Below are 14,534 nucleotides of genomic sequence, written 5' to 3' on the forward strand. Positions count from 1 at the left end.
TCGCAATGTGAAACGTAGTTTTTTTTTTTATTACCAACTTGAATCTCAAAAGAGAAATTTAAAAATAGTCAGAATAAACGCAGAGTTTTTCAACTGTACTTAAGTTACCATGTGTAGAACAAAGGAAACAACAATATGGATTCCTCAAGACATTCACATCCCCAAATATGATGAAAATGTCTTTTTCCTTGTTTATTATTTATATATTTTACAAAATAAAATAAAAAAAATCGAACAAAACGCTTTAATATCTGCAAGGAAGCGGCGCGGGAGTGAAGCGAACAAACAGGCACTACAGTACTTTTGTTTATATGTACAAGACAAGTTTTTCATTTACATGTTTTTTTAAAATGCACAGTACAAAAAGAAAAATCACCGACCCAAAAAAAAAAAAAAGTACAATTCATCAGTATTGGATGCTGTAAGGCACAGGTGTCAAACTCAAGGCCCGGGGGCCAGATCTGGACCGCCATATCATTTTAGGTGGCCCGCGAAAGCAGATCAAACATGTCAAGTTCCATGATGCTTTCTACAATGTCTATCAAAACTTTTAATTCTCACATGTAATAAATAAGAGAGATATTCTAAGCATGTTCTTGTTACCAAACCTTTCGTGATGGTAACTTAAACAAGAGTTGAATCAACAGTTATTCTTGACTTCTTGATCTGGTTTCAGTCAAAACGGCCCTCTGAGGGAAACGGTAACTAAAATGTGGCCCGCGACAAAAATGAGTTTGACACCCCTGCTGTAAGGTTTTCTTTAAAATGTTCAGGGGAGGGGTGGTGGCGCATGGAGAGGTCTCCCAAACGGAAGAAATTACTGTATCATTGAGGCAGATTGGGGTGCAGATTGGCCTTGGGAAGAATCCTTTAATAACTTGTGACACAACATATTCATACGGTAACAGTTACTGTACATGTGTTTTATACACTATGAAAAGTCTGTGCTTGGCAAAAAAATAAAGCACAGTCAACAACCTATCCCCCGACATGTCTTTGTGCACAATCATGCACGCAATCGCACGATAAACGTCCTCACTCCAAGCCAGATGACTTATATATTTATATCTATCTATCTATATTTAGTAAAAAATAAACTTCACAACTCTACCAAATTCAGAGAATTGTTTCTTCCAACTTAAAAACGACATAAAATAGGGGGTTGGCGGAGAAACCAAACAGCAATCAAGTAAATGAATATTTTGTGCAGGGGGGGTGGAATAGAAAAGCAGCCCTCCCACCCCTCCATCGCCACCATCCATCATTACTTCATTCCTCTCAATTAGTAAGAAAGAAAGGGGGGGGGGACAAGAACACAAAAGAACCATACGGGGAAACACTCATTCGTTTTAGGAAACCATTTTTCTGTTATCCAAGGAAAAGGATGCTGAACTTAACACAATACAATTTCCCCAAACACTTAAGTCATTTCATGTTTTTTCATAATCATTTAGCCCCTCCCATTTTCAACCCAGGACATCCTTGCAAAGGGATGAAAAGGAGGAGGAGGAGGACGCGGAGAAGGAAGATCAGGGGGAAAACTCAGCAGGAGGAAACCTTCGCCATGATCTTGGTTTTCAGGAGATGAGCCCTGACCACTCCCTTCCTTCTTCCCTCCCTCATTCACAGCTTCTGTGAGCGAGTGAGGTGGTCGGTGGGAGTCCACGGCTCCGCCGGTGGACGTTAGTTGGCCCCCCAGTTGTAGCTGTTGTATGCAGACTTGTTGATCTGAGACTTCTGCTGAATGGACGCAGTTTGATTGCGCTGGCCACTACCGCTCTGTGAACACACGGACAGAAAGGTTGAGAGATGTGGGAGGAGAGAAAAGAAAGGAGAAAAAGAGAAAGCAGAGAGTCTCGCCTGTGCGTCCTGCTGTAGGTGGTGGTGTAGGATTTGGGAGTGGGGCTGCTGGTGCGGCGCCAAGATGTGCATGAAGGGGGCCGGGGCGTAGCCCGCTGCGGCCGGGGCGTTGATGGGGCCGCCGCTGGCCAGCGCGGAAGGGAGGCTGAAAGATGCCGTGGGAGTGCCGGCGTGGAAACCCTGCTTCTCAAATGACTGCTGGTGGTGGTGTGTGTGTGTGTGTGGGGGGGGGGGGGGGGGGGGGAGACGTCAACACATTGCATGACTTACACTACACGGACCCTAAAGAAACAGCAGTTCACAATTTTCAGGGGGTGGCCCACGAGTCGCAGCTTGGGGGTCCATCAAATAATTGCCAAACAGAGTCCTGTACTTGCCTGAGTCTTGGTGTAAACTGAGCCTGAAATGTCAGGTACCCCGGTATTGCTCGAGGTCACGGACACTCCTAGAGAAGAAAAGGACAACTTCAACATTGCAAAACCAGAACCCAAAACGGCACCTGACAGAGCAAATGACCGGGGAGCAATTCAGCGACACCAGCGCGCCGTGTGGCAGCACACCACTGCCAGCAGACATTTCAAGTTCCGACTGTCGTGTGTGGCGTTTGCTGCTGCGTTTGGGGTTCGCTGTGGCACACACCGACCCCCTGTATCGCCACACAGATGCAGAACAGGGTCAACTGGCGTGCGGCTCGGAAAACGGGCCCGCCAATTCACAATTCAACTTTAAAATCTGGTGAGACGTCACCCGAGTGAACATTGAAAGGAGTCATTGTTGACGTGATCAGCAAAGAAGAGGAAATTAAAATTCCCGCAACAGAGGCCAAGGTCAAAATAAAGAATATTTGGGGAAAACAGACTTTTTTTTTTTTTAAGGCAAGTATTAGCTCCATGGACTGCCTGGCAAACCATCACATTTGAACGTCCGAAGCGCATCCTATAGCTTTGCGAAGGTCGAATTAAGTTGTCAAGATTAGAGTGCATTTGAGGTTCGTTGTGAAATTTCAACCAAAGTACACAAAGGTTGCGTCATACTCTTCACGCAGCAATGAGGCAAAGAAATGGGAGCAAAAGTGGGGTGGCGCTCGGATGGGGTCGTGGTGACGTGGGCATTTTTGCTACCTGGCACGGGGTGGCACTCACCAACTCCGGGCCCGCTGACAGAGCTGGCCGGTTTGTTTTGGGCGGCAGCGGCGGCGGCGGCGGCGGCAGCGGCAGCGGCGGCGGCGGCCACGGCATTGCCGTATCCGCCCTTACAGAAATCCCCACTCCCTGAAGCCTGGCCCACATCCTCATAGCCTGCAACAGTCGAGAGACACAGCCGCAGCCCACAGCGTTAGACGCACCAGGCGGGAAGTCGACCTGCCTCACGCGGCATTTGCAAACTCTCTGGTTTGAAAGTGCTATGTGAGGGAGGGGTGAAGGGGGGGAGAAAGCAGGCAGGTTGCGCGTGTGGGAAGGTGGAAAGTAAGCTGGCATAACGGCAGGAAGCAGCAGGAGCGGCAACAAAAAAACAACAACCACAAAAACTTGTTCCATGGGAAGCGTTCTAAGTGTTGAATTTCAAGACGCGGCTGGTTGGAAAAGTAAGGGTTGGAAGACCATATGATTCCCAACCACCAATTGTAAACCCGGCGCTCCACTGGTTAGCACGTCGGCCTGACAGTGCACAGGTGCAGGCTTCGATTCTGGCTTTCGCCCTCCTGTGTGGAGTTTGCAGGCCCCCCCCCCCCCCCCCAGACAATGGATGGATGGGAAACTATTCGAAATGATCAAAGTTCATCATCTCTGCCAAAAGATGGCAGGTAAGCACTTAAAACACAGAGAACCAGAAAGAATCAACTCCGTTCATCTAGCACGTACACAATCATGAATTCGTGTTATAGAACCCACTGCAGTCAATCATTAAATTTGTCACCACAAATAAGCTCCCCCGTCACAGGCTCATCAACAGCATGAGCGAGCCTCTACGGGCTGACCTAACATCCATTGGGAGAGGAGATACAAACACTTTTGCTTTTGACAGTGTGCCAGGTGCATTCAAGGCGCTGCAATCAGACAGAACATCTCAAATGCAGTTGAAAAACACCGGCAGCGAGTTGCACGGAAAAATCCACCAGAGGGCGGCAAAGTCAGAATTGAGCACAAAACCAAGAAATGGACAAGATTCTCCACCCCTCCCCCCATATGCGAATGTCGGACCACAAATATGCAGTGGGCCAATGCATCAACAAGCGATGGAAGATGAGGATGCCTAAGCCAAGCTTCCACATCAAAAAACGTCTCCTTCAAAGAGCAGTCACATCCGCCCGCAGTCGAGGCCAATAACGGCGGCACAAAACAGCTTTTAGAACGTTGACGTCAGTGTTCCATTCCGGTCCACCGCGTGCGCAGATTCAAGCGCGCCATCAAAAAATATTGTTCTTAGTCAATTTGGGGCGACAACCGTGACCTCGCGGCCATCGGCCGCACGTCACGTCATTCGTGGCGAGACCTGCGGTCTCCGCTCACGATGGCTCACCGGTGCTGTATCCATGGGAACCGTAGCCACCGGCCTGTTGGAAGGGTGCGGCCGACGCGCCGACATTCACTCCGTGCTGCTTTGACGAGGTAGGAGCCACCTGCAAGGAGGCAAAAATAAAATCCCTCCCTCCTTATAACCCCGAAAGGAAAACAGGAGGTTTGCTGCGTTCGAGTGTCCCATCCTCACCGGGAACACGGCGGGGCCGTACTGGAAGGTGTTGGGCAGGCCCGGCATGCCGGTGTAGTAGGGCAGGCTCGTGTAGCTGTAACCGGGCGGTAGCGCCGGGTTGAGGAAGGGCTGCTGGGTCGAGTGGTGCGTCTGCGTCTGGTTCTGCTGCTGATTCTGTGCCAGCGTGGTGGCGGGGGCCGGCGAGGACGCGTCGCCGCGACCGAACTTGGATAAGTCACCTTGAGAGAGGCCGACGGCGGAAAGAAATCCTTCGAATCGTTCAGTTGATAGAAATGTGTTCGGGAGGAAGTCTCACCGGAGTAGGGGTTGTTTGTCAAGCCAGCCTCTCTGCCGGTCAGTGCCGTTGTTGGGGTTGCAAAGGGAATGCTGTAATAATCCTGGAAAGGCAGACAAAGGGAGCGAGATTATGACGACGGCGCGGCGGATCACGGCTCGCGTGGAAACAATTCCAACTTACCAACGGTATTCTTGTCTGCAGCATCTGCAGGTCGTCGTAGCCGTACACCTGAGTCTGACGCCGCCGTGTCTCGTTATTACACATCGCGCACACGTTGCATTGCGCTTACGCACGGAACTCACCGGATAGGGATGCAGTAGTCCCGGGGCCATGATGTATGGATTGGGTAGCAGAGGAGGCACTCCCGGGGGCAAATTTGGAGGCGCTTTCCCTAGATTTGACAGCGACATACACAAGTAATAAGCCGTCATGCTTCTGGCAGCGGCCCATATGGAAGAATCCGCTGTCGTCTCCGATCAGTAAAGTCACAACTGCCGTCAAGATTCGGATAGGAAAACGTTCGTTCACATCTTATTCTTTTTTGCTTTGTGCAAGTTTTATGCTCCAAGTAATATTAAAACCTTTTTAATGTACGTATGAATAAGTTCAACATGTTGGGGGGGGGGGGGGTGTAGCTAGGCTGCTGTATGCCAGACCTGAGGGTGCCGCAGAGCTGCGCGATGACAAAGAAGTCACTGAGGAGGGAGCGGCGGAGGCCGCCCCAGAAATGGAGACGGCGGCGGGGGACGAGGCCACGCCCTGCACGCCCATAGAAGCCGCACTGATGCCCATGGGCATGTTGCCGACGGAGCCGAGGCCAGACGGGGCGGAGACCGCAGCCCCCAGGGACACCTGCGCCCCGGTGGCCGAGGAGGGCGGGACCGACGAAGACACGGCTGAGACAGAAGGGAAGGAGGAGGAAGAGTGGAGGCTGGAGTCACCGTCTATGTTGGGGTGCTGTGGAGGAAAGAGGCGGTTGTGACCGATGCGCGCGTGTCTGTGTATATACGCCGCCGTAGGAAATCTGACACAGACCATCATCCTTCAAAGATGGCCGTGCGTAAAACGGGGTGTTTACCGGCAAGCTGGAGTTGGATGTTCGACCTGAAGATGAAGCGAGGCTGTTCTGCTGTGACGAGAGGGCACTGGAACGAGACGCTGCAGTTTAAGCGCCGACAGCCGCGGTCCACTTACGAAGGGGGAATCAATTTGCGTCGCCACCTATTGTGCTGAGGAGGCGGGACGGCGCTCGGCGGCAGCTCGTCGGCCCGCCCCGGGGCGCCGAGCGGTGCCCGATTGGATGCCGTCAGCGGGGAGGCCGGACCGGAGCCGCCGTCCGTCAGGGCGCCCGCGCTGGCGACCGCCGGCGTGTCCGACGTGGGCTTGACCGCGACCGCAGAACCCGCTGCAGCTAGGAAGGAGATCGATAACCGAGTCAAGAATCAATGAAAAGAACACGATGAATGAAGAATTGAAATGAAAGACCAAATGAAAATTAAAAAAAGAAAATGAGAAAGCAAAACAAATGACAGCCAAATATAAAAACCAGACAGGCATTAAGCAATGGCATCCACAAAACGGGGGAACAAAAAGAGAGTAAACGAGCGGATAAACAGAGATATGGCAAACTACAATCGACCAGAATAGCTCCAGAAATGAAAAAGAAACAAACGAGACACAAATAAATAAAGTCCAAAATAAATCCAAGGTGAAAAAAGTACGCCCGCTAGGGGTCAGCAAGTCATGAGCAAGATATTTTGCTCACACAATACAATGAGAATCAAGAGACTTGCCTTCCGCAGATTGCGCCGCTTGCAGTGAACCGAAGCCATTCTGTAAAAGCAACAATCAAGGCGAGCTCACTGGTTTCTTTGGCAACGGGATGTTGGCAAGTCAAAAAGCGCTTGGAAATGCACCTCGACTACTCGGAGCATCCGAACATCCGGCCCGGGTGTTCCGAGGCCTACCTTGGGCTGCGTGTCCTTCTGCGGGGAGGAGGAGACGGAGGGGGGGTAACGTCGCGTCTGAGATGCTCTCTGCTCGTACACGTCCATCTGGCTGGAGTTGGAAAGAGCCGGAGTTGACTCACTGCAGATCGACAGCTCGCGTTAACTCATCTCACTTGACGCAACGCAAGGAGGCGCTGGCTGGAATAACCTCGACTACCTTGCGGTTCCTACATACCAACCTGTTGGGGGCCGAGTAGAGACTGTTCTGCATCGGGTTGACCGGCGCCGCGTCGGAGGAGGCCGATTCGTACTCGGGCGGCGTCGGCTCCGAGCCGAACTGCAGCGCTCCGAACTGTAGGTTTAGCCCGGAGACGTCTGCCGAGCCGGGCATTTCCACCGCCATTGCCGGAATCTGAACAAAGATGAAAAGTTGGACGAGATGCGCTCCTCGAGAGGAGTGTGTTGAACACGTTTTAGAAGGGGGAAGGTGGGGTGGGGTGCTTTGGTCTTAAAATAGAATTCATATTCCACGGTAAAAACCAAAGACACCCCCCCGCTCCCCCCTGTGTAATGGAGGCCGCTATTTGAGGAAATGCGGTCCATTTTGAAACTTGCACCAAGCATCTACGTCTACCTTTGTTGCAATGGAGGTCCTCTTCTTCTGCGGCCTGAGTTTGTGCTGTTGCAGAGGCAGCGGACTAGAGCCTTGCGCGTTGGAGGAACTCGGGGAAACCTGCTGACCCAACAACGTGACGGACGCCATCTTGGGAAGGGAGGAGGCGGGCGGCGGGACGGCGTGCGGCGAGGACGTCGTTTGCAGCGGCAAGGTGGGAGCGGAGGAGGAGGCGGAAGGAGGCAGGAAAACTTCCAACATGGACGACGCGGCGGCGGCGGGGGCCTGGAAGGGCGGGCGCTTCGCAAAGGCCGCGTGGATGGCCGACTCCGGCCGAGTCTTCATATCTGCACGGGAAAATAAAAACGCATACGTGAACTCCAGACAGAAAAACTGCCGCGGATTCCAACCCTGAACATCACAGCCGGAAGGTGAACCAACTCGGTCAAAGTGCCGCTAACCAACTATGAAGAATATTCAAAAAGGATTCCGGTCTGGGCTACGTCTCGTGTCGGCTCACCATACTGTGCCCGAGAGTTGGCGCCGCTGTCCCAGGATGGGGGGTTGGCATTGGAGACCCCAGTTTGGGAATGCTGCGCGGCCAGCTGAGCCAGCGCCTGGGCGGTTTTATACTGCTCCAGGAACTGGGAGCCGGTGGTACCGCCGGTCCCGCCTTTCTGCTCCGCTACCTCTCCGAAACTCTTGTTCAGCATGCTGACCTGCCGCCGCGACAGTGCATCAGTCGTCCCCCGCGGCCAGAGGATTCAGTCGACATTGCCACTCACCATGCTGTGCTGGGAGACGGGGGGTGCTTGCTTGGAGTTGCTGAAAACCAGCGACTGGGGCAAGGAGGGGGGCTGCGCGGCCTCTACGGGTTGGGGTTGGGCTTCCGGTTCAGACGAGGACGACGGGGGAGTCTTCCCCAAGAGCACCGCCAGGTCAATCCTCCGGAGGAGATGAAATTGGAACGTTACGTCAATGACCACGAGGTATCCTGCCATAGTCATTTTGTCCATGCCGAGTGAAATGACAACTTTTCACCCCTTTGTGCTGATGACGCGCAACCAGAATTGTGATTTGGAGCACATCTGTTAAAAGCTCTGAAATGACCTCAAAAGGGAAACATTTGCCAATTCTACCAAGGCCCTCACTCCCCCATTCTGGGTCGGTACCATTTCTACAAAATAAGCTTCCTTTGGAAAAGGAAGAGAAAGTGATGGCTTTGACATGCCATTGAAAGGGGGTGGGGGCTTTTGTCCCACCTCTGTCCTTTGGTGATGGTGACGTTCTCCTGTGGCGGCGGAACGGTTGCCACGCTGGAGGCGGTGAATATCTTGGTCTCGGACAACTGCCGGGTATGAAAAGAAAAATGGGAGACACGTTATTTCTGGATGGTGACACAACAATGGAGTTCCTTGGAAAGATTACAAAACAATGAGTGAAGTACTCACATCCTCATTCCAGTCCTCAGTGCCCCATTCTTCTGCGGGTGTCCTCCAGGCACCTGAGAGTGGGGCATAAATCTCTCTTCAGCACCGGGGACAGGCACAAGAAGTCGCTCGATCAAGCTCCCTCACTAGAGCGCAGTTCATGGGTAACATTTTGAGCCAACCCATCTCTGTCAGGCAACATCAAAGGTGATTGATGTGCAGTAAATAAAGCTCTCGATGCTGCCCGTTTTCACCTACTGCGGACGCATCTGGAACCAAACGGGGGTCGCGCTGTACACGGAATTGTGCATTGAAGGTTTACCGGGTGCGGTGTCAAACTTGGGCGGGTAAGTCATCCCTTCTCCCGGAGAGTATTCCAACCCTGGAAAGAAAAAGAGTCGTCACTGGCATCCCCGCATCAAGATGCACCGACACCAAAAAGATCCCGTGAGCAACATCTCAAACAAGTGTTTTCTCAATGTACTCACGAGCTCCTTCTTCCGTCTCCGTGCCACCGGTGATGTTCCAGGTGCTTCCTCCGCCGTAGTTTTCATCGGTCTGACTCGGTTCGGTGTAGTCGGCGGGATTGAAGGTTCTGGGAGAGGGGGAACGACATACAATTGAAGAACGGATCATTGGCCGATTCGGTGGCGCCCAGAGCACCGACTGCATGCTTGCGTGGCTTTGACCATCAATCAAACGTGGGAACGGGGAGCGCGCAAGTCGGCAGAAAGCCTGATGGAGCCAAAATGAAACGGCGCGCGCTTGGCCAGTCTCCTTCATGTCACATCCGGTCTTTCACTCTATTTGACACACACGCGTGCGCGCGCGCGTGTGCGATGGTGAGGAAATTACAGTCAACTCCAGGAGGCACTCCTAAAACCACGCCACAAGAGGCTTCGCTTCCTTCCTTGCGTCCGTCTGAAGACAGGAACGGCTCGTGTGTGTGAAAAAGAGTCAAGGTCAATATTCAGGAACAACTCAACTGTATTTTGCTATGGAAGAAAGCGACATCCGCCGAGTCGATCGGAGAACGTCTCCGGCTCAATCTATTGGCGTGGAGACTTGGGGCCGGCTCTCATCCCTGATTTTGATGCCTGTAGTCGGGGCTCGAGAATTGAATCCTGTTGCACTACTCCGAGCGCATGCTCGAATGCTCCTCTGAAGGCTTACAGTTTAAAAGCTCAACTGAATATTGACTCATGATAAGGACGACATTTGGAAAAATAGGGAGAAAGAAATGATCCAAAATCAAGGACTCGCTGCTCGGTGCAGACAAACTTGGTGTCACAATGAAGTAGCTTACAAATAGTCAATCTTTACTTCATACTAAACAACGCTACGCCTAGTAAGACAACTTCTAATCAGCAAAAATGGTCACCCCGTACCAAAAAAGGCCCCGCCCAAATTGTGTGCCGGTGCCACCAAGAAAAAAAGTTGGGTGCGCCGATGCTACCTGTGCTAATGTTCGTGTAGAGCCCTGGCGATACAGGAGGAAGCATCAGGTTGGGAGTTGTGGGCTTATTTGAGGGGAATGCCGGAGGAGTCACAGATGGTGGAGAACCTAAATAACCACATCAAGTTATTTCCTCGGAAGCGTTCAAGGACGACTGGGGAGTCTTTTTTTTCTTTTTTCTTTTTTGCGCGCGTGTGTTGAGTTAAGTTGAGCTGAGCTGAGTGTGTGTATGCTGCCATTAACTGCACAAGATAAACGGTCTGATCATTTCTGTTTTGAAATGAGAAACTGTCGCAGACGCACACAACTCTGAAGAGAAATGGGCCTACGCCGTTTCGTTCCGCAGGCTGAACCACGTCCACCTCTGCAGTGGATTAACACTAAGCAAAAGATCCAGGGTACTAGTCTCCTGTGACCATGGCAACAGTGGAACGCAAGCGCCCCCCCCTCCCCCCAACCACCATCTCTGGTTGTCTAAGGATATTCAGGTGTTCTCTTCTTACCCCATGCCCTGCGCTGAGAATCGGCCTCCTCGCCGCCCCGCCGCTCCTGGGGGGAGGGAAGCCAAAGTAAAACTTGAGATTGTTCACATGAAACGCGATTCGAGTCACGACAACTCACCGAGCGTTCCTCTTCCTCGTCCGCGCCCCCTGCGGCCTCGCTCCGCGCCCCTACCCATCACTGCTGCCTTGCCTCCGTCCAAGCCGTTCTCTTGACCGCGAACTGGAGTGAAAGAGGAGGAATCAGTCAACGGGGAACAACGAGTCCCAAACGAAAGCGCAATCACGTCAACGGGCGTACACTCTCGCCCTCTTATTGCGGCGCGGGCCCTGCGAGGAGCTCCCCCTCGCCGACGCGCCGCTTCCTTCTCCGCTTTCTCCCTGTTCTCTTTCCCGTCCTCTCCAATCTCCGGCTGGTTGGGCTCCTTCTGGCACGACATACCTTTCTTCTTCCCCACCATCTCCCACGAGTCCTGACATTTGAGAGAAAAAAAACCCCAACAACAACAAAATTACACAGACATCCCACAAAATGAATACAACCAGGAGACAGCAGGAAGAACCTTTGCCCCCCCCCCCCAAAAAAAAAAAACAAAGACAGAAAAAGGATATTGGGTCTCTGATACTACTCAAGTCAAGAAGTCAGTTCTGGAGCACTTTCAAACAGCCATCGCTGCATACAAAGTGATGTACATGGAGCAATTGAACATATACGATAAACAGTAAAACAAATCAGTAATAAAGACGGGAGAAAGCACCAAACAGTAAAACCAAGAACAAATCCAAGTCATGCGGAGTCGAATGCCAAAGAACACGAGTGAGTTTTGAGGAGGCTTGCCCAATGTTCGGTGGGAGCTCATTCCAGAGAGAGGGACCGGCGACAGAAAATACGCCCAAACCGGACATCGGCGGATTTAGAGTTTTCCTCACCATACAAGACTCAACTTTATTTGTAGAGCACTTGAAGGCAACCACAGCTTCACGCAAAGTAAAAACTGAGCCACATAAAAAGAAACGCTGCTAAAAGAAGAAGAGTTCAGACAAAAAGACTCACAGTGTCTGGGCTGCCCTCCAGAAGCACATTGATGGCTCTGTTGATGTCACCGTTGCAGTCGTGCAACGCGATCATAGACTCATCCTGGTCCTTGCCCGTGATGTCAATCAGCTAGAAAACCAAAACGGCGTTTCATTTCCCCGACTCTTATTGACAAAAGGGGCATCTTGAAAAAGCCAAGACGCAACCATCAAAAACGGACAGAAGAAAACGCTTCTCACCTGTTTGACCTTCTCTTCAAAGTCTGCATCGCTGTGGTCTGAAATCATCTGCGCAAGTCGGATCTGCTCTGCGGTGGCCTGTTGCCAGAGGACACAAGCACATTCATCACATTGAGCTTTGGATGACAACAACAATCTCTGAGGGGAAGAAAAACAACAACAACAGTATTACTTCTCATTAAAATAACCAACCCTCAGAAAGTGGAAAATTACCAGGCCAGAACAGAAAGAGAACAAATACAGGCTTTACCGGGTCGTGTGAAATGGGCAACAGACTCATAGACTACATACAATTCTGAAGTTGACTTCCTCCCTTCATTCTGCGCTATTATCATTAACAAACAACAGTTACACAGAAAAATAGCCTGAAAATGTCAGCTTTCATGGGGAAGGAGATCCAGAGTCTGACACTCTTTGGGCAGGTGGAAAACTATTGGTTCAAGTTTCTCCTCGTTGTTTTTTTTTTTTAAATATTGGTATTCAAACAGAACAGCAACACACAGAAAGGAGTCCAACTTTTACACGGCGTGTGAAAGGGGCTTCAGCCTCTGATGGAACTTCTGAAGCCAGAAAATGCATTGGTGCTGTGTGTATATATATGTAGAATAGACATGAAAAAGGCAGTCTGAGGGCAAAGTTCATTCACAACCTCACTTGAGGACGGAATTCAATTTCTTCTTGACTCTTGAGGCGTATTTTTCCACTTCTGGGTGGCGTCAACATTGGACATTCCACTTTGACTTGAACGGACGTGAACGAGGGCGTACCTGAGGCCTTTGCTTGTGCTGTGTCTGACCCTGCGTCTGGCCTTGCTGCGTCTGTTCCCAGCTGCCCCGGGCTCGGTTTCCGCCCATGGACGTCATCATTTACAGTATATACAAACAAACAAGTTATTTACAAGGAATCACACCTGAGGAAAGAAATAGCAAGACACAGAGAGAGAGAGAGATCTGAGTGACCTCATCACACACTTCCAGTAACACAACACAAACGCAAGGCAAGAGGTGAGAGACACATGAGATCAGGCTCCAAGGTACAACACAGCAAGTGCGCAACGTTTTGTTTACAAGTCAAAACATCATTGCCAAAAATGAAAGTCACATCACTGGTGCACTGTGTGAAGCAGTAGCCGTTATCACAATCGAAAAGCATTAGCAAACACACTTTAAGCGGACAGCTAAGACAGTCAGGGGGCAATCACATTTGTGCCTTTTTGTTGCGCTGCCAACCTCGTTATCGAAAACGACTGCTTAATCTCGCACACGTTACGTAAAAAGCTCGGCTTGGACTGACACACACACACACACACACACACACACACACCAAAAACAACCAAGCAAGCCTGACGCCGAGGCCCGTTCACCTTACCAACCAAGTCGATTTATTTATGGAAAAAAAGAGAGATCAAATGTGGAATAAATGGGGGAGGGGTGAAAAGCATCAAGCTTTGAAGTCTTGCTGGGCTTCCGCCTCGAGCGACTACACCTCATGGCGACAAGGCTAACTTTTAGCACGGGGCTAACGTTAGCTCGCGAGTGTCTACTTACAGACAAACAAGTCAATGCGAAACATACACATCTTATTTGCGTAAAAGCTACCCAGTCGTCTACCCGAATTCGATTAATTATGTCTCCCTGTGAAACCTGACCGAGCCCCGAAAAACGTAATCACCCCACTAGTTAGATGCTAACGACTTAGCCACGCTAGGTGAACAAACTAACTGGACGTGGCTAAAGGCTAACTAGTTAGCCTCGCAGCGATATAAAGACCACACTGCCATAATATTGTCGGGCACTCTTTGCGTGGGAGGAAAAAACAGCATTATATGTGTTTAAAGACAAGGCATCCGTTCGCCCCCCCCCCTGCCCCCTCCTAAAATGACAATAAACGCCACCCTACTGACCAGGAACCCGGCTTCAGTCTGGACAAGATACCGGTCGACAAGTGTAGCTTCTCGACCGTGCCAGACGCTATATTTTGAACACAACAAGCTCGATCGTCCTCTCCCGACTTCCCCACGAGAAAAAACTCAGCACACGAAAGTTGCCCCCCTCCCCCGTCATAACACGTTACAACAACCGAAGTTTACCTGTTTCTCTTCCACTCTGACACCACGGAGAGCTGTGTCATGTGGTCTACCGCCGCGCTCTAAAGTGCTTGAAGGAAAGTGGACCAACAAACAAGTGATCGCAAACTAATAAAGCTTTATTTGGGGGGCATATATTTGTCACCCCTGGCCGGTGACATGTCATTGCGACTGATGCGCATCAAAGATAAAATGTGCCGGCGAATGCTTGTACGAGTCTCGTTGAAGAACAAATGCATTTATTTTATTTTCGATATACAAAAAGATTGCATGGACTAGATCATTGGTGGGAATTTTGCGTTGCATCCATACAATATTGTGTTATGCACATTTATAATGAAATATAATGCACACTCTATAAACACAGGACGCAAAA

At 50.8% G+C, this 14,534-nt stretch overlaps 1 protein-coding gene across 2 annotated transcripts; it reads right to left on the bottom strand.

The window, feature by feature from the left end:
* Positions 1–136: 136 nt before the first annotated feature.
* Positions 137–13,927, bottom strand: ubap2l (ubiquitin associated protein 2-like). 2 transcript variants are annotated; one of them, XM_086136478.1, is made up of 28 exons: positions 12,840–13,927; positions 12,073–12,150; positions 11,852–11,962; positions 11,099–11,270; positions 10,919–11,020; positions 10,801–10,846; positions 9,330–9,436; positions 9,164–9,223; positions 8,863–8,915; positions 8,674–8,759; positions 8,197–8,356; positions 7,932–8,130; positions 7,433–7,758; positions 7,038–7,210; positions 6,817–6,937; positions 6,643–6,682; positions 6,071–6,260; positions 5,928–5,994; positions 5,506–5,806; positions 5,152–5,240; positions 5,030–5,083; positions 4,868–4,949; positions 4,570–4,790; positions 4,381–4,480; positions 3,003–3,158; positions 2,238–2,305; positions 1,861–2,058; positions 137–1,779 (listed from the first exon to the last, which is right to left on the bottom strand). In XM_086136478.1, exons 1-28 carry the CDS (start codon positions 12,936–12,938, stop codon positions 1,684–1,686), a joined length of 3,555 nt encoding a protein of 1,184 aa, XP_085992604.1. In that variant the 5' UTR covers positions 12,939–13,927; the 3' UTR covers positions 137–1,683. The 2 variants fall into 2 exon arrangements, with proteins under 2 accessions (XP_085992604.1, XP_085992605.1); XM_086136479.1 differs by lacking the exon at positions 3,003–3,158.
* Between the last annotated feature and the right edge of the window lie 607 nt (positions 13,928–14,534).

This window comes from Hippocampus guttulatus, chromosome 18, assembly GCF_054856545.1.
Source record: "Hippocampus guttulatus isolate MCC_2025c chromosome 18, RoL_Hgut_1.0, whole genome shotgun sequence".
Taxonomy (NCBI): domain Eukaryota; kingdom Metazoa; phylum Chordata; class Actinopteri; order Syngnathiformes; family Syngnathidae; genus Hippocampus; species Hippocampus guttulatus.